General features: G+C 44.2%; 1 protein-coding gene across 1 annotated transcript in view; it reads left to right on the forward strand.

The window, feature by feature from the left end:
* fat3a (FAT atypical cadherin 3a) overlaps positions 1-15,593 on the forward strand; it is a 129,503-nt gene extending 113,910 nt beyond the window's left edge. The window contains exons 23-30 of the mRNA XM_087176679.1: positions 765-1,028; positions 1,594-1,840; positions 2,501-2,654; positions 3,930-4,642; positions 5,569-5,682; positions 7,938-7,997; positions 9,128-9,163; positions 12,084-15,593. Of these exons, the coding sequence (XP_087032805.1) occupies positions 765-1,028; positions 1,594-1,840; positions 2,501-2,654; positions 3,930-4,642; positions 5,569-5,682; positions 7,938-7,997; positions 9,128-9,163; positions 12,084-12,709 (2,214 nt within the window). The 3' untranslated portion in view covers positions 12,710-15,593. The remainder of the gene's footprint in view (positions 1-764; positions 1,029-1,593; positions 1,841-2,500; positions 2,655-3,929; positions 4,643-5,568; positions 5,683-7,937; positions 7,998-9,127; positions 9,164-12,083) is intronic.
* The last annotated feature ends 4,034 nt before the right edge of the window (positions 15,594-19,627 follow it).

The following is a 19,627-nucleotide window of genomic DNA, read 5'->3' on the forward strand; positions in this document are numbered from 1 at the left end:
GTGTGTGTGTCTGTGTGTGTGTGTGTGTGTACGTAGGTGTGTGTGTGTGTGTACGCAGGTGTGTGTGTGTGTGTGTACGCAGGTGTGTGTCAGAGAGAAAAAGAAACAAAAAAGAGTTTGTATGAAGATTTTTAATGTTTGAAAATAATGTCTAAATAATAAAATCATGTTAAATGTGTTCACACTCTCATACACCTGTTGACATGTACATCTGTTCACCTGCGCACCTGTGGACTCGTGCACCTGCAGGACACTCGTCTCTGAGCTTCTCAGGTAACAGCTACATCAAGTACAGACTGTCAGAGCGGCTGCAGATGGAGCTGAAGCTCAGTCTGAGGATCAGGACGCTGCAGAGCCGAGGAATCATCATGTACACACACACTGAACCCTGCACCGTGCTCAAGGTACACACACACACACACACACACACACACACTCTCTCTCTCTCTCCTGCAGTAATCAGTGCTGCTGCTCTGTGGACTGAAGGAAAAGTGACATCACAGTAATTTTGCACCATATAAAACATCAGTTCAAGCTGTTAGAATCTGCAAGTTAATTAGTTTTTTATTAGATTAATTATTAGTTATATTTTTTATATTTTATTTTAACTTATTGGTGAGGTCATGAGAGATTTATCATTTAAAATACAGACCTGAGTCTGAACATGAAAATGATTCTAACAAGATGATTTCTCTTTAATCAGTTAAGTGATCAGAGTGTGTGTGTGTGTGTGTGTGTGTGTGTGTGTGTGTGTGTGTGAGCAGTTGGAGGATGGGAAGCTGTGGTTTCAGCTGGCCTGTGGCCTTGGCGGAGGCGGGGCGGGGGGCGGAGCTGGAGGCGGGGACAGTCCCAACATGTTGGGGATCTCTGGGCGGAGGATCAGTGACGGCAGCTGGCACACTGTGGCTCTGGAGCTGAACAGGAACTTCAGCAGCCTGGCGCTGGACGACAGCTACGTGGAGCAGCGGCGCGGACCGCCATTCATCCCGCCGCTGGCTCCGGACAGAACCATCTACTTCGGAGCGCTGGTCAGTCCACAAAGACGGAGGCAGCCATGTTGGCTCCTCATGGTTTAGCATGTGTACCGTAGAAGATGTGTCCAGTCAGAGTCTGCTGCAGACCGGGGGACGTCATTATTCCACCTTCCTCAGCTCCAGCTTGTTGACGCTGTAGCTGCTTTCAGTAATGACACAACGTCTCCAGGTCACATGATCTGAACCAACACAGCAGAGGTCAACAAAGATATTTTCATTCTCTTCACATCGATAGAAAAACACAACAACAGTTTTAAACCGACTGTAATTAATTGAATGTGACTGGAACTAAAAATACAGATCACATGATGTTTAAACCCTCAGAAGACCAGGATGTAGATTTATTTAAAGGAAGCAGGTCTCCTGTGATTGGTCCTCGTTTGGTTTGTCTCATGCATGAGCACAAGCAAAGAAAACTGAAACATGCTCTACACATTCACTGTTGTTCGTCTTTATTTCCCTTTCAAAATAAGAGATTTGTACATCAGACTGTGGACCTGGTCTGTGGTTGCTCTCAGGAATGATCTTCTTGAATGACCTCTGACCTCTCTCACCACAGGTGCAGCACCCGAACTCCCGCAGCCTCATGGACTCCCAGAAGGACCCGCGGGTCCTGGAGGGGTTCCAGGGGTGTCTGGACTCGGTGACGCTGAACAACAATGAGCTGCCGCTGCAGAACAAACGCTCGCGCTACGCGGAGGTGGTGGGACTGACGGAGCTGAAGCTGGGCTGCATCCTCTTCCCTGACGCCTGCCTGCAGCAGCCCTGTCGCAACGGAGCCACCTGCACCAGCCTGCCCTCTGGTGGTGAGTCTCAGGAACTACATGGGTGTTTTATGTTTTATATTTTATCTTTATATTTTATCTTTCTAATCAACTTCCTGTTCTCTTTTCTTTGTTGAGGAAGCGACTGTAACTGAACCTAATCTCCACTATTGTTATTGAAGTTGTTTGACTGATCAAATATTTTCATTTAATCATAAAAACCTGTGAAAAGCCTTGATTCAGATTTTAAGGAAAATCTTAACTTAAGGTGTTTTAGGTTTCAGAGGTGGACTGTGATCAGAGCTCCAGCTCCCAGAGGTGTGTGTGTGTGTGTGTGTGTGTGTGTGTGTGTGTGTGTGTGTTGTGACCAGCAGGCCTCAGTGAACGCCACACGTTCCTCATTTACACTTTAATGAGAAAAGCATCATGGGAATAGTCGCAGCCCAGTATTGTCATTTACACAGCGCTGCAGAAGGGTTGTGTCTCTAATTACATGTCAGAGCTACTCCCCTGTGTGTGTGTGTGTGTGTGTGTGTGTGTGTGTGTGTGTGTGTGTGTGTGTGTGTCTGTGTGTGTGTGTGACTGTGTGTGTGTGTGTGCGTGTGTGTGTGTCTGTGTGACTGTGTGTGTGTGTGTGCGTGTGTGTTTGTGTGTGACTGCTCTGAATTTTTCATGAACCCCCCACCCCCCCTCTTTGTACAGGGTTCTCCTGCAGCTGTAACCCTCAGTACACCGGGGGGCGCTGTGAGATGGAGATAACGGCGTGCGTTCCCAACCCGTGTCAGAACGGCGGCGTGTGCAAGCCAATCGGAAACGCCTTCCTCTGCAGCTGCAGGAGAGGCTTCAAGGGCCTGACGTGAGTCCCACACACACACCTGAGCTGACACACCTTAAAGGGCCAGTTCACACACACACCTGAGCTGACACACCTTAAAGGGCCAGTTCACACACACACCTGAGCTGACACACCTTAAAGGGCCAGTTCACACACACACCTGAGCTGACACACCTTAAAGGGCCAGTTCACACACACACCTGAGCTGACACACCTTAAAGGGCCAGTTCACACACATTCTGAAAACAACTCCATCTGTCTCCAGCCAAGCTCAGCTGAGGTGATGGAGTAGAGACTGTGTAAGATCACATTCAAAAACATTTATTCAAATCCACAAAATAAAGTTTCAGTCAACAAACTGGAACTTCTCTCTGCTTTTAATCTGATTCCAGCTCAGAACATTCAGATCGTTTTAGTTGAGAAAAGTTTTTCATGAACATGTTCTATAAGAAGATAGTGTTGACTGTCAGTGCTGCTCTCGGCCACAGGGGGGCAGTAATAAATTACAGTTTCCCAGCTTCCTCAAATGCATCATCTGATCATGTTTGTCACATTTTCCAGATTTCATTATAGAGTATATATAGAGTGACAGCAGAGAACACACACACACACACACACACACACACACTCTCCACTTCCTCTTATATATTCTTGTGAGATCATAAATGACTCTCAGCCTCTAAATTCTGGTGAAAGCCGAGTGACAGACAACGAGGTGTCAGTGATCTCAGAAGTGTATCTTCCACTGTTGTTATGAACCTACAGACTTTATCTCCAGGCGTTTCAAGCACCTAAACATATTCAACCACATCAGGAAAGGTTCGTTTTCACAACGACAAGAAGGAAAGAGCTGAGACAGTGATGGAAACACCTGTGTTACGTCACGTGCAACAACCTTTAAAAGGTGGATTTAAGAAATAATGGAGAAATGGAGAAAACGCCCTTTGACCTCAGAGGGTTGTTAATGATCTCATTCGCTTCACTGCCGCTCGTTGCTTCATTGTTTTCATGAAACATTCAGGACGTCTCCTTCATCTCCTGCTTTTCACTCACATTCACCCAAAGCTCACCGTAACACCTGAGGTGTCTGTTAACGTTTGGACAGGTAGAATTTCAGGTGAAGTTCCATCAGGTGAAAGAACCTTTAAACGATGTGAAGTGTTTCCTCTCCAGCCTCATCAGTGACAGCAGCGTCTGTCCTCAGCGCAGGTCGTCCTCTGATCCTTCAGGGACCAGGTTCCTGAGACGCACAGTCCTTCATCCTCTGTCTCTCCTCTTCCTCCCTCCGTCCTGCAGGTGTGAGGAGGACGTGAACGAGTGCGACCGCAGTAATCCGGAGGGAGAGTGTGAGAACGGCGGCGTCTGCGTCAACACTCACGGCTCGTTCTACTGTAACTGCACGGCGGGCTTCGTGGGCCAGCGCTGCGGCCTGCGGCCCGTCGTCGTCCCCAACATGCAGGCGGGTCACGCCGTGGTCGGCAAAGAGGAGCTGATCGGCATCGCCGTGGTGCTGTTCGTCATCATTACCCTCATCGTCCTCTTCATCGCTTTCCGCAAGAAGGTCTTCCAGAAGAACTACTCACGCAACAACCTGTCCCTGGTCCAGGACCCGGCCACCGCCGCGCTCCTCAACAAGGCCAACGGCGTCCAGTTCAAGACCCTGCACTGCACACCGGGAGACCCCCTCAACCTGTACTCAGAGCCAGGGCTGGGGCCCACCGTGGTGGGAGGGGGCGGGATGATGGGACCCCCGCAGGTCCCCGTGAGGCCCATGGCGTACACGCCCTGTTTCCAAGGAGACCCGCGCTCCACACTGGAGAAGATGGTGGACGGGCGCAGCGTGGAGCACACAGAGATGAGCACCTTCCACCCGGAGTCCCCCAGGATCCTATCAGGGACCACCAGGAGGGGGGTGGTGGTCTGCAGCGTGGCCCCCAACCTGCCGCCAGTGTCGCCCTGTCGCTCAGACTGTGACTCCATCCGCAAGAGCCCCTGGGACAGTGACGAGGGTGAGTGTGTGCGTGTGTTTGTGTGTGTTTGTGTGTGTGAGTGTGTGTGAGTGTGTGTGAGTGTGTGTGAGTGTGTGCGAGTGTGTGCGCGCAAATACAGATTGTTACCACAGAGGTTGATGGAGGTACTCTCTCTTCTGATTGGCTGACTGTTTTCTGAGTGATCCAATAAAAATACAGCAGATTTCAGGTAAAAACACTCAGAGAAACCAAATCCTGCAAGGTTTGGATGGTGGGTCCAGGTGGGCGGGGCTTGGTGACTGCTTTGTTGTGACATCACAAAGTTCCAGAAGTCCTGACGGCTGGTTTTAAGGCTCAGTTTCTGAATACAGGCTGTGTGCATTTCTCTGTGGACTGAGGCTTTGATACTTTCACAGTATTAATATAGAAGCTAGAGCTGATCTATAATCTATAATCACACTACACATGGACACACACCTTTACACTGAAGGAGCTTTAAGAAACAGTCTGTTGAGTCAGACCCAACACTTACTTTTAACTTAACACTCATCTACAACCTGAGAATCAGATGAGTCAGAACAGAATTCATCCCTGACAGTTTCTGTAAAGTTTCTGATTGAACAATGAAAATGTAATTACTCCAGACATTATATAATTATTATATAATCTTAATTATTATCGCTCTTTACAGACGATAGAGAGCAGAAAACCTTTGATTTCAGCCTGTTAATTAAGGTTAGATCACCACAGCTGATCTGATGTGTTGAGACGTTGGTCCAGTTGATGCATGTGAAGTTTGACTCAGCTCAGCTCCTGTAAACAGACGCTGACCTCCACTGACCTTTGACCTTCGGTCTAATGGATTAAAACCTGAAGATTCTTTGATGAATGTTTCTCTCTGCAGAAAGTACAGAATAATAAAGCTGTGTGTGTGTGTCCCTCCTGACCCTGATCTGTCCTCACAGGTAAAATGGTGGACATGGCGGAGGAAGTGACGTGTTTCTCAGGGAGCAACAAAGGCAGTAACTCAGAGGTCCAATCACTGAGCTCCTTCCAGTCTGACTCCTGCGATGACAACGGTGAGGCCGTCACACACACCACAGCTCTGTGTGTCAGGGGTCATTTAATCTTACTTTAAAATGGTTGGTCTGTTTGTTGTGTGGTTTCACTCAGTGTCTCTGTCTGTGTGAAGACTCATCCAGGTTCATGAGCTTCACACCAGCTTTGAAAGATCTGTGAGAAAACGTTTGGGAGAAACTGATGCTCATTACCTTTAATCTTCCACATAAAACCATTCATACACAAACAGCATATCAACACACAAACAAACAAACCGCTGTGTCAGTCTAAACAAAAAGACATTATCTGCTGCAGTAGTTAATCTCTGAATAAACCAGTGAGATTTGACTTTTTATTGAAGCTCTAGTTTAAACCGCTCAGTTCAGGACTGGTTCCTGTGAAGACCTGGGTCTTGTCCAGGGACCAGGTCTTCACATCTCTGACGATGCTGGAGAAAATATTCATGCAGATGGTTTCTTAACAATTTGACCTGGTATTAAATATGTAAATGTTTATTAAGCTGTTTGTGGTGATCTCCACAATCACAACTGACTGATGCTGGGATTCACACACGTCCCCTCCCAGAGTTTCCTGGTTAAATCAGCAGAGCAGCAGCATCAGGACCAAACTCAAAGACAGTTATAGAGCTGTGATGAAGAGAGGAAGGTGTCTCAGAGGACAGACTGCACTGAGTGAATTCATGTTTGTAGGGACATGCTCAGCTGAGGACTCGTCCTCCCGTCTCTGTGCTTTGGTTTCCTCAGACGTTTTCTCACAGCTGTACAGAGTCAGTGAAGTGATTCCTGTCAGAGACTGCAGGGTGTGGGCTTCACAGCGTGGTGTTGGTGGTCGTGGTCTTTGTGCCGGAGCTGTGTGTTCGGTTTTGTTTCATCTTCACTGCATCGTGCTGCTGTCACCAGAATTTATTTGCAAACCATGAGATTCACTGTTTTTCTTTCAGAATGATCATAACTCAGAAATATCAGCTTTTTTTGCCCCTAATCATCATGAGTTGGTTTAATATGTGGATTCTGCCTCAGTCATATTAACAGTTATCACTGTCATTCCAGTGCTTGTTCCAGTCTGACGTGTCGGCACCTCAGTGACACACAGCAGCAGAAATGTTTGGCTTTTTTTGCTTTATATTGTTCTGTTGTCACATGGCTTTATTTGCTTTTGTGAAGTTGATTTTCTTTGTTTAGTTATGGAGGAGCAGTGATGTCACAGGAAAAGTAATGAAGCATTTCCTTTATTTCCTAATTTCATATTTTAATAAACATTAGAAATACGAATCATTTAAAAATTAAGGGAATAATAAAAAAAAAGTGTATAAGAATAAGGAATTTAAAAACGTATTTACAAAAACTACATAAAACTCTCATTAAATAAACACTTAATAAAAAACATTTATTAATTCACACATAAATAATTAAAAAACTACTTGAAAAGGTATTTTAAGATGGGAATACGTTCCTGGATTCCCTCTTCAATTTCCATTTGCTTTTTCCTGCTGCTTTTCTTTTTCCTATTAGCTAATCGATTAGCTTAGTCATTGAGCTTCTCCTGTTAGCTTCTGCTGTTAGCGTCTCTGTGACACTCTGGGCCTTCAGTGATGGTAAAAGCCAATATGACTGGTTAGCTCTCCAGCCAATCAGAGAGCTTGTTACATCCCGTGGCCAATTGGGATTGTTTATCCTGGTTTTACCACTGAAGGCTCAGAGTGTCACAGAGAGGCTAACAGCAGAAGCTAACAGGAGATGCTAAATGACTAAGCTAATGGATTAGCTAACTAAAAAGCAGCTGGAAAAAGGAAATGGAAATTCAAGATGGAATCCAGGAATGTATTCTCATTCTTAAAATAACTTTTCAAGTAGTTTTTCAAACTCTATTATTTATTCATCAATTAATAAATGTTTTTACAAATTGTTTATTTGAGGAGTGTTTATGTGGTTTATTGATGGATGAATCGTTCATTTATAAATTCTCTTTACAATTCCTATTTTGAACGCTTATTAAAATATGAAATGAAGGAAATGCTTTTACTTTTCCTGTGACATCACTGCTCCTCCATAGTTTAGTAGTGTAATCAGTCTCCACATATATGAACAACACTGTACAAACTGCCCCCAAACATCAAATTCAGCGAGAAGCCTCGACAGTGTCAGAGGTGTGAGGGGTCGCCCCCCCCCCCCCCCCGACCAACACCATGATGAGCATCTGTCACTTTGAATGACTGTGTTTCAAAACTTATCTCCTCCTTCTCTCCCTCCACAAGCCTCCATAGTGACTGTCATTCGACTGGTCAATGATGCAGTCGACACAATCGAGAGTGAAGGTACCATGTCTCATCCCCTCTGTGTCTCTGCTCTTACTCCTCCATCTTTCTCTCTGTCAGCATCTCTTCTCAGAGAGTCTTCAGCTATGTACCTGTCTGTCTGAAGCTTCAGGGCAGGACATACATTTTTCTGTCAGGCAGTCATTAGCTTCTGTAGCATTAGCTCTCAGCTCAGTCTATATTTCATAGAGCAGTGAAGGTTCACCACGTTCCACTGAGAGACAGTTCACTACGACTTCCTCCTTTCTTCAGGCTGTGTCCACACTGCTATGTCTTCATTTTAAAATGCACATCTCCGTCCAGACCAACATACCTGAAAACACATGCACACATCACATGACCATTCACCTGCACTGAGCATGTGCGAGCCGGTGTAAACAGGAAGTAGATTGTCTCCTCTGCAGTTGTAGCATTAAAACAGAGAATGTAAGTGAACAGCAGCTGCAAAGACAACAAGGTCAGTAACACTGTCATTCATCATCATGATGTATTCACCACTGGTAGTCCAGGCTGATGACAGCCAATCAGGAGAGACCCTGGCTGTGACCTCATCGTTTACGAAGGTCTCACTTTCTGTCCAGACTACAACACAACCCCAGAGTTTTCAAAATAAAACATAAGCCCATAGTTTTCCACAATAAAATAAAACCTAGAGTTTTCAAAATGAAACACAACCCCAGAGTTTTCAGAATAAAACACAAACCCAGAGTTTTCAAAATAAAACACAAACCACAGAGTTTTCTAAATAAAATAGGGACAGCAGAGTTTTCCAAAACCCTCCTTTTTTAACACTTGAAAACTTGTGTGGACGGAGGAGGAAACGTAGGAAAAGAGATTAAAATGAAAACGTAGTAGTGTGGATGCAGCTTGAGTCGCGAGCGTAGGCTGAAGTCTGTCGGCTCTCTGTGGCTCATGGTTTCCCTGTCATTCGTTTATCTTTGGTAAATTGATGAGATGCTTGTTCTCCGTTCCTATAATGTTAATCAGGACAGAAACTTTACCTTGGTAAAATCAAACAGGCAAAGAGAGACCACAGCTGAAACTTTCTGTCCTGTTACACTCTATTTACACCAGCTACACTCAGTCCAATGCTAAAGGCCTCTGTGTTATGTTGTTCTTCCATCTGACAGTGTCAGTCATGGACCAAGGTCAAACCTACAACAGAGGTGACTACCAGCCCCTCCTCCTCCACCCACCTCTATCTATCTATCAATCTATCAATCTATCTATCTATCTATCAATCTATCTATCTATCTATCTATCTATCTATCTATCTATCTATCTATCTATCTATCTATCAATCTATCTATCTATCTATCTATCAATCTATCAATCTATCTATCTATCTATCTGTCCACAGGGAGTAGACAAAATAACTTGAATTGTGATTTATATGGTAAACACTGGTAACTTTCAGTGTTCAGATACTTTAAGGTGCTAATTTGTTTTATAGCAGATAAATGACGCTAATTAGCATTCAACCTAATATATTATAGTTACCTTGTGGAGTTTCTGATGACTCACAGCTCTACGGATCCAGTTTTGGTTCTTGTGCATGTGGATGATGAGACACTTTAATAATAGATAAACAAAGGAATTAATTAACAATAAAAAACGTCTCTAATATTTTATGCGGAAGGACGAACACTCAACCAGTTTGTCAGACGTCAAGGATCCACACAGTGAGCTATGGTGACTCACACTGAACGTAAACATAACTTTATTTATAAGAGAACAAGGAAGCATTAGCATTAGCATCAAATTAGCTGCAGCCTCAGAGCAACACTGAACTCCTGAAGCTGAAAACCTCAACCATTGGTCAGGTCTGTAGTCCTGACCCCAGATACAGTCTCAGGTCTGTAGTCCTGACCCCAGATACAGTCTCTCAGGTCTGTAGTCCTGACCCCAGATACAGTCTCAGGTCTGTAGTCCTGACCCCAGATACAGTCTCTCAGGTCTATAGTCCTGACCCCAGATACAGTCTCAGGTCTGTAGTCCTGACCCCAGATACAGTCTCTCAGGTCTGTAGTCTTGACCCCAGATACAGTCTCAGGTCTGTAGTCCTGACCCCAGATAGTCTATGTGAGAATTAAAATGTGGAATCTCGTCAGTCCTGACTGGAAGTATTTTGTCTACCCCCCTCTCTCTTTCTACCTGTGTTCACCCATCTGTGCTTTTATACCTCCATACTCTGTCACTGGTAAATTCCTCTGCCCCTCCCCTCCCCCAGCCGCAGCTTTGTGTATGATGTATGCGTGATTTGATGCCCCACCCCCTTGCCTGCCACCTGTCACCTGACTGCATCCCACCATGCTGCTTTGTTTGGATTTTTCCCTCCAGCCCAGTGATGGTTTTGTACCAGTTGTTGCTTGATGAAATTTGAGATGGTTTGTTTTCTTCTTCTTTGATGCTTTTTGTTTGATTTGTCATCGCTTTTGTTTTAACTTCACTCACTGTGCTCTGAAATGAAACCTGCCCTCGGTTCAATAATCCACAGAACTCTGGGTAGATTGTCTCTTTGGTCAGCCCGACCTTCGTGATGCAAATCATCGTTGATGCTCTGTCAGTGGATCGTTGGCTCCAGTGCTTAACACCTTGGTTTACTGTATGCAGAAGAACATGGGTCAAGACGCCGCTCCCTTTCCATGTGGACAAGACATGCAGCCTTGTTTAGCTTGAATTTGGAGACAAAAATATATCGTAATGTAGGACTGCATGATCCCAAAATGTCTGTCTCATCTTCATGTTGTATCACGTGAGTCTTCATCAACTGGCAACATCAGAAAGTTGTCATCTATTATCTGTCTACCAGTAACTGCTGCTCAAAAAGTGAATCAGATGTAAATAATGGAAGCCAGGTACATACCATTGGCTGCTGTTAGGAGTCTGGACATGTTCATCACTAACTGACACTTCGCTGTTCATATCTCTTCTACACATAATGATAGAAGAAGAGTTATCTGAGTCATTGGTGGTTAATTCAGACATCACATCATTAGTTTTAGCCCCTATCAACATTTTCTGTTGCTGCGATTGGCAGAATGACACGTGCAACAAACCCTCATAGGTAAATAAGCTGTGTCCCAGTTCAGGGGCCGAATCATTCAGAGGACGTGGTCTACGAAGGTGTGTCCCTTCGTAGTCGACATAGACTGCGAAGGCCGAACCGAACTGAGGCAGTCCGGTCTACTGCGTCACAAAGCACCGTTCCTGTCGCCTAGCAACCTCAACAACACATATCTTCTTTTTCACAAGAACTTGAGGTTTTGGTTTTAGCAGTTGTACCGTGAGCTGCTGAAACACAATACTTACAATAAACAGTCTAATCTTCAGACTCTCTGTCACTGTTGTTTGGTGACATATTATTTTCATTACCAGAGTGCAATGAATCTTGGGATATGTTGGACCATGAAGGATCCACCTGTTGGAGCCTTTGTGGTCCTGGAAAAGAAGGCTGTGTTTGAAGGAGCCTTTGAAATGGGAGAGTTTAGTCGCAGCATCTGAAGGATGAGACCCTGAACTGGGACACAGCTGATGTAGAAATGTAAAAATAGAACGACCGGTCCAGTCAGAGTTCTGATGACTGATCACAGGCTTGATTGTTGTCTTCATGCTGCATGTGCTGAAGTGGTGGCAGGGAGCATCGGAGCCAGAAACTCACTGACAACTCAGATGTTTCGTATCACTTTGCCTCGCTGACCAACAGCAGAGTCTCCCAGCTGTTTGGTGAATCCCTCTAATATCGTGAATCAGATGTGGCTGTGGTTTTTGAGCCCTTCAACATGGCTGCCAGTGTTCATGATGACCTCAGCATGCTGTAACCCTCACAGGCTCCTGTTGTGCATGTCACATCCCCTCCAAAGAGCTAACATGTTCTCTGTACAGGTGTCGTGTCATGTTGTTGACCTTCAACACCCCTGTGTATTGTTGATGTACTGAGTGCCTGGTGGACTCGAGGCATGTCTGCTGCACAGCTCAGTGCTGTGGAGACCAGTCTGACTGCCACCATCAGTCTCTCAGCCTGATGGGGGCTGTTGATTTTCACAGTGCAGATTGTTTCTAACTGTCTCCCCCTCTACTATCCAGCATATCACTGGGACACTTCAGACTGGATGCCCAACACAAGGCTGTCAGACATTGAGGAGGTGCCCGGCTATGAGGCGGGTCCTGGCAGCGATGTAGCGGGCTCCGCCCCTCGCCTCGGAGGAAGTACACGTGAACTGGAGTCAGACTACTACCTGGGAGGCTATGACATCGACAGTGACTACCCCCCACCCCAAGAAGAAGAGTTCTTGAGCCAAGACCAGCTGCCACCTCCGCTGCCCACAGGCGAGGACTATCCCGAGCCCTACACGCCACTGCCCACCAACCCCCCGGTCTCCAAGGAGAGCACCCTGAGCTCCGGCAGCACCGGCCGTCAGCACGCCAGGCCGCACTTCCACCCCAGCCAATACCTGCCTCCCCATCAGCTGCCCCTTGGGGAGGCGCCGCATGGGGACTTCAGTTCTTGTGGGGTAACGCCAGGAAACGGAGACACTGACGACTCTGTGTCACTAAATATGCGACTGTCTGTTGGAGCGTCATCAGCCTCAGACATGTCAGCCCCCTGCGGGCTGGACGACTCTGAACATGGCAGCGACTTTGACAGTATGGACGAGCTTCGTCGAGGCGTGACCATCATCACTGACTCACAGCAACAGACTGAGGTGTGATTGGTCGACCAGCAATGCTGAGGAGTGAAGGATGGACCAGAAGGAGCAGGAGATCAGTGCCGATGGACAGAGATGCACAAGTGGATATTACCACAGGGGAAGAAATGTCCGAGATGCGCTGCTACAACCACGCACTGTCAGAACCACCTGAAAACCACAAAGTTAAAACCACATCTCACTTGTTTTCAGCACGGTCCTCCCTGCAGCTCTGTCCAGAGACGGGAGGTTGGGTTTTACAGAAACATGGACCACAGACTGTGTGTTGTCAGTCCTGCCCCCACGGTGCAGACGGTTCTGATCCAGTAGGGAGTCATGGGTAATGTGAGAAGAACGAGATAGAGAATGTGAATGAGAAAGACATTAAAGATGAGGTAGAGAAAATCAGAGAAAGAGAAGGGGCAATCATGAAAGTGAGAGTGTTGTTTGGCTCCGTCACAGACGCTCATCGGACCACTTCTTTCTAAAAGAGACACCCCCCCCCCCAACCCCTGGATTTGTAAACTTTGTAGTGCTCCAAGCTTGTACAGACTTTGTAAAATAGTTCGACTTTCCAGGTGAATACGTATGAAACAATGTTCTGGCTACATTTCAAAAAGTCATTTATTTGTTTTGATGTGGAATGTGCTTGCTCCTTTCCCAAAAATATCAAGCCCCTCCCACCGCCACGCCATCTCAGTGACCCTCTGTCATCAGCCCACAATGTTCCATGTGCCATTGATCTGCCATCTTTGTTTCTTTGTGCCAAGTTCTGTGTGGAAGGCAAGAGCTGCTGCAGCTGCTGATGTTCCCTCCAGATAATTATTTATATTTAGTCTGTAAAGACCGTTATCCTGGGAACTGGGAACTAACTCTCATATTACTCCAGAACTGTTTTGAAGTGATCAGGACTTCAGGTTATCATGAAGCAGAAATACAGGAGCTACCAGCAGCTAGTGTGGACTTAAAGTAGTGACAGTTGAAGTGACGGCCACGTGATGTGATGACGTAGATTCTGTCGACACTTCCTGCTGTCGCAGCTCGACTGTCTGCTACAGGAGAAAGACTAGTTTACCTGTGATGCGTTCAAGAGTTAAAGAGCAGGTAATTATATGTTTTTATCATCGGACTCCTTTCGTTTATATCCAATTATACCGTCAGTAGTTTTATGGATTATGATTTTATTTGTTAAAGAGTTTCCAGTTCATTCATCGACTCGTCTGTGGGTCACACCAAAAAAATTTACGCAAAATTGAGAAAGATGATTTCCACACAGGTATTTCAAATCCCGATTTCCACTCATAATCATAAAAAAATAGAAAAAATAGATAACGCTTCTTTTTGTGGTTTTCAGTTTTTTCTCTCCCTGTTTCTAAGCGATAATCTGACTGAATCTTGGTTTTCTCGTTTGAAAATGAAAATCCGTCCTCGGACGCCACGACCTCACTGTGCTGATGAAACCATGACGCTGTCCGTGGTGCTGAAGTCACAAACTCCTCATCTGATATTAAATTGTCTCTAAATCAAATATCAGCAGCTCTCAGTCACTTTCAGAGACATGTTGTATCACGATCAGAGCGAACTCAGTTCCCTGAAGAAGTGAAGGAGCTGTTTTTAGAGTTAATGTTGTTTAGCGATCTTTGATTTCCATCACTACGGCAACAGTATTCGGGCGCCGCAGCATCACTTCAGCTGTGAGTGTGACTCCAGTGACTGCATGGATTAACTTAAACACTTTCACTCTGCTCCATCCAGCTGCACTTTTAATTGTAATGGAGTATTTTTACATCATCAGAAAGAAATGTGGGCATCACAAAAACATAGTGTTATGTTATAAAAAAGACAAATTATTAAGACAGTTCATCTTCTGATAACGGGACAGTTCAGAGTAATGTCCTAAATCATGGACATGAGCAGCTGCAGCAGCTCTCAGCTTCAGCCCTCTGTTTGTGGAAATGCTTTATCTTTGTTGCACTAGTGGTTTGGTTTTCGTGGTCAGGATGTTTTGATGAAATCCTGCAGCCTCTGTGGACGTTTGTCACTGCAGCTGTTCTTTGCTCTTAAAAAGGTGAAAAGACAAAGATCCAGTTTCAGACAAACACCAGCTGCTTTCTGCTGTAATCCTGATTTTATCTGTTCTTCCTCCATGTGTCTGATCTGTTTGACATTATTTCCAAAAAGCCATGTGGGGCAGACTCATTACATTCCAGTGTTTCCTGTTACTTTGTGCCGTCTTCTCCACATCTGCAGACACGAGTCAAACCCTCTGCATCGCAACGGCTTCGTCTCCGACCTCCAGGACGCAGCAGATCGTCACTGTATTGAACCATACTCTGCCTGATGCAGCTCCTCCTCTGTTTGTAAAAGATGTATGTTTGTGTTTAAATCTCTGTACAGTGTATAGCTAGGTTGTTAAAATGCAGATTTTGTAGATATGGAATTGCAATCCTGAACTGCCTTTGAGTTTTCTTGTTGGACTGTTTGATGTGAATGTGGACGATGAGAGACGATCAGCTGTTTTCACATCATTCCTCCTCTGCCACTGACTTTTCGCTCAAAGTTGTTTTTATTCTTTTAGCCTTGTTTTTTAATTATGAATGCCATTTCAATATTCTAGGTGAATTTTGCACAGTGTTGAATCCAGACATGACATCTCAGCAGATGTTTTGTATTTTGTTTTGTTGAAAGGTTTTTATGGTAATGAGGGAATCTTTTTGTACGTTTCTTTCATCAGGAGTGTTTGGATGAATTTCTAATATTGCGTTCAGGTCTGTTTGTGTTCAGAGACGTTAGGCTGTGTCAAAAATATGTCCCTATCTGCAGAAACTGAGTGTACAACGTGAGTGCTTTTTTTACTTTTTTTTTAATTCAGTGCAGAAAATAAAAAGGTTCTTGCTTACCACGTCAACTGTTCTGAATTCTCAGATAAATCCACCCTGAAACAACATCACAGCCCCTCACCGGCTGCCATGTTGAATACTTGGTGATAACGCTTTGCATTGCACAGTCTCGCACATCTGACACACTGTTGTATTTAATATCAATCAAAGCTGCTTCAAACAACAAACACCAGAGGTAAATGTTTTCCTGTTAAGCTGCGGAGCTGCGTGGAGAAACAAGCTGCTGTTGGTGGAAACTTTCAAAATGAACTGCAGCAGAAACAAAGTGTAAAACACAAATTTGTCTTTTTGTAGTTTAGAGCAAGTTTTAAATGAAAAAAAGACGTCTGGAGATCAGAGTGTGACCTGGAGAAGACCAGGAACCAGGGGCCGACTGCATGAAGCTGGGACTAAAATCTGTCTTATTACACCTGTTTCTGTTTTATAAACCTCTCACTGTGGAGCTGTGCACATGTGCACCAGCTTCGTTTCTCCACCCACAGCTAGTGATAGGTGGAGAGTGGTTTCATAGGCAGTAAACAGTTTCTCAGAGCAGATTGTCACAAGCTTTCAGTACATATTATTGTATTCAACTGATAAAGTTCCCCTCGATGATATATTGAGGGGGACACGCCCCCCCGTCCCCTCATTGGTTTCCACCTGTGTGGTTTCACTGATTATGTTGTGAGTTTCTCCAGGAGCCTCAGAGCAGCTGTGGCTGTTCACAGCACTAAACTACCAATTCATATAAATCTCATGTAGCTCTGAACCATCAGTCATTAGTATTTAATATCATATGATTATATCTGATTGATCAGTGATTCATTTAGAAATAATGACTCAAATGTAAATAAAAAGAATTCATCAGTTATTCAGTGATGTTTTTTTTTTATCTTGAATTAATTTAATATTAATGTACCCTTGATTGACTGAACACTGTATAGACTCTAACATTCGCCAACCTGTACGTATTTTACTTAACCTGAGTTCAGTTGTGCAGGTGCAGTACTCAGGTCTAACAGCTGGAGGCAGCAGCGTGCGGTCTGCCGAAAAACAAGAGAAGAAGAAGAGTTGCGCCAATCATGGCGCTGAGTTCAGTCCCCCAGACATCAACCCGAGGTGACTGATTCATGTCAGTCATGTCACCTGTGTCACCACACAGGCAGGTTCTTCCCTCTGGTTCCCGCGCTTCACACCGTCTGCCTGCTTCCACAGGTGAGGGCGGGGCTTTAACCCTTCTACAAAGGTAAACGGGCTGGGTGGGAAGTTGACGTTGTGAAATGAGTTGCGTTAACGTTAATAACGTTTGTGTAACGTTACGTAATTCTTTCACTTTAAACGTGACTTTTCATAGAATTGGAGGTTTGTGTTTGCGCGCGCGAGAAAATTCCTCACAGTATCGGGAGCAGAGCTCGCGCCTTCGCCCCTTAAAATCGCCAAACCTGCATTTTCTACATTTTGCAGTTGCAGTTCTGACGTCAGTGATGACGTAGCTGAACCTGTGGTTATGACAGTCTTCATCATAGGTCAGGTTTCTAAAACTACAAAGACAAACAGCAGGTGCTCTCAGTTAGGCTGTGCTAAGTCTCCAGGTAAATCCAGGTGCTCCTGAAGTTGAAGTGGTTATTTAGACCAGTGGTTCCCAACCTGGGCCCCGGGGTCCACTGGTGGCCCACGAAGGTTTTTCAAACAGACATCATTTGCCAAACAGTACAATTTTGGTAAAAAGATGTAATTATATATAAAAAAGTAAACACATAAAAACATATAAATAAGGTTGTTAAAGGTTTTAAAACAAAATAATCTTTAAAACATTTTAAAAACTCCTGAATGTTTCTTTATTAAGGCCTATCACTACAAAACAAGTGACCCCACACCCGTCAGACAAAAAGCTTTCAGTCCAGTCCTGACCGCTCAGTCGTTATCTCTGAGAGCTCGTCATTTAGCCTCCGTATTGTTACGGGTCGGATGTGGGCTGCCAACATCAGATTTTGAAGTGGGTCCTGAGCTGGAAAAAGTTGGGAACCACTGACTCAGACAAAAGCAAGAAATATAGAGTAGAACATAAATATACCTTAAAACCAATAAAATTGATCAAGGTATGACACTCCTGCTCTAGGAATCGAAACACAAACACGACAGTTTCACCTTCTCAGATTCGTCATTGCAGCTGCACAAATCCTGTTTTACAAATCACAAATGAAGAAACTCATCAGTCACATTTGTGCTACAGTTGCTGTAAAACACATCCACACATCCGTCTGCAAATCAGAATGTGAGTTCATGCAATGAGAGTTGCACATCTGAAATATTTTTCTCAACAAATCCTTTTTTTTCTTGGATATTTTTCTTTGCACAAACACAAGTCGATAACTACAGCTGCTTGAATCTTCCACTACGAGTCTCTAATGCTCTGGCTTCTGCACCAGATGTCTCAATAAATGACTTCAGAGACGTATTGGATTTTAAATGTGATGTTTTGGTGTATCCAGGTCTCAGTGAGGATGAAGAAGATTTCAGGCCTTTCTTGTGAACTGGTTTACTCCCTCTCTTTATTTATATATATTACATTTATATAAAAATGGTTGGTATCATTTCATCGTTAACTTTTATTGAACATTATCATGATGATAATCAATATCTTCTTGTTTGTGTAGCCTGCTTGTGATGCCGGTGAGATCGGTCATGATGCTCCACTCTGGTTTACTTACAGTCCTGAAGAAGACTCTGTGGTGGAAACTGGTCTGAGTTTTATTTCATATTTTACTCTGAAATGTTTTAACACAATAAAGGTATTTTAACTGTTTCCTTGTCTCTGTGTGAGTGTGCCTGAAGTAAACCCAGCTGCTTCCTTTTTGTCAGTTGAATTTATTCATAAATGACAGTTTACGTCACAACAGAAGCACCTGACGATGAAAACACAAGGTGTTGAAGAGTCTGTGTTGTTGTTTGTGTTTTAGCGCCGCAGTTTGTTACTGAAGACGACGATCCTGCGGAAGCTGCTGCCTAACCCTAACCCTCTGGCCTCCAGGTGAGACTGACATCACTCAACGAGACAAGGTAACAAATCTCTCACCTCTCATTGGCTGGGAATGGCTTTATGTGCAGGAGGGGTCTGCAGGTGATGCAGTCCTCAGAGCTCAGCCCTGTAAATGAGTGGTGTTTAGATATTTTCTCATTCCTCAGTGTTTCTGCTCTAAACTCAACCAGGAAGTGTAAACAGTGTAAACATGTCCTCTCCTGATGATCCTGGGTTCTCTGAGCCGTCATGTTCACCAGAGAACATCCTCACAGCTTAAATCATGGTCAGCAAACATAATCAATTATTAAACATTTCAATTGAGCAAATGAATTAGTTCTAATGTTTTATGCATTTTAATGACTTTGAAGTTACACCGTGAGTATTTACCGTCCTAATGAGCTGAGACTGTGGCTGTGGTGTAGCTGCAGTGAAGAGGTGTTGAGTCTCACTGTGTCATCACTACTCGACCGTCATACAGGAGTTCTTTGACTTATTCAGCTGCTTCCTGTTTACATCTAACTGTAGTACAGTGAGCTGGTGGGACACACTGACAGTACAGCACAGTGGGTGTTAGCAGCTCCACTGGTCCAGTCCAGCAGGTGGCAACAGTGTGACAGTAAAGAGAGATGGAGGCTCGAGTCAACTATTCACTGCTGGAACAACCTCAGAAGAAACATTTGACAGAAAAGCAGAACACAAGTCAACATTTTATAATAGTAATAATAATAATAATTATTATTATTATTTTTATTATAAGTTTTATTTATATAGCAGCTTACAAAGTACTTTACATGACAAGATAAAATAGAGGACGGATACTAAAAAGAGAAAGAGAAAAGTGACAATGAGGTTCAGTAAAAAAAGATAAAACAGTCTAATATAATTAAATGAATCGATAAGCAACAGAATTATGACTTAATAATAATAATAATGATAATAACTCTGACTTTTATAGGGCCTTTCAAGGTACCCAAGGCCGCTTTACAGGGAAAGAAACACAAAATAAATAAAGAACAAATGAAAGAAAACAAGGCGAAACAG

This window comes from Seriola lalandi, unplaced genomic scaffold (genome assembly GCF_002814215.2).
Source record: "Seriola lalandi dorsalis isolate HSWRI2012SDOR001 ecotype SW California unplaced genomic scaffold, Sedor1 jcf7180002054564, whole genome shotgun sequence".
NCBI lineage: Eukaryota > Metazoa > Chordata > Actinopteri > Carangiformes > Carangidae > Seriola > Seriola lalandi.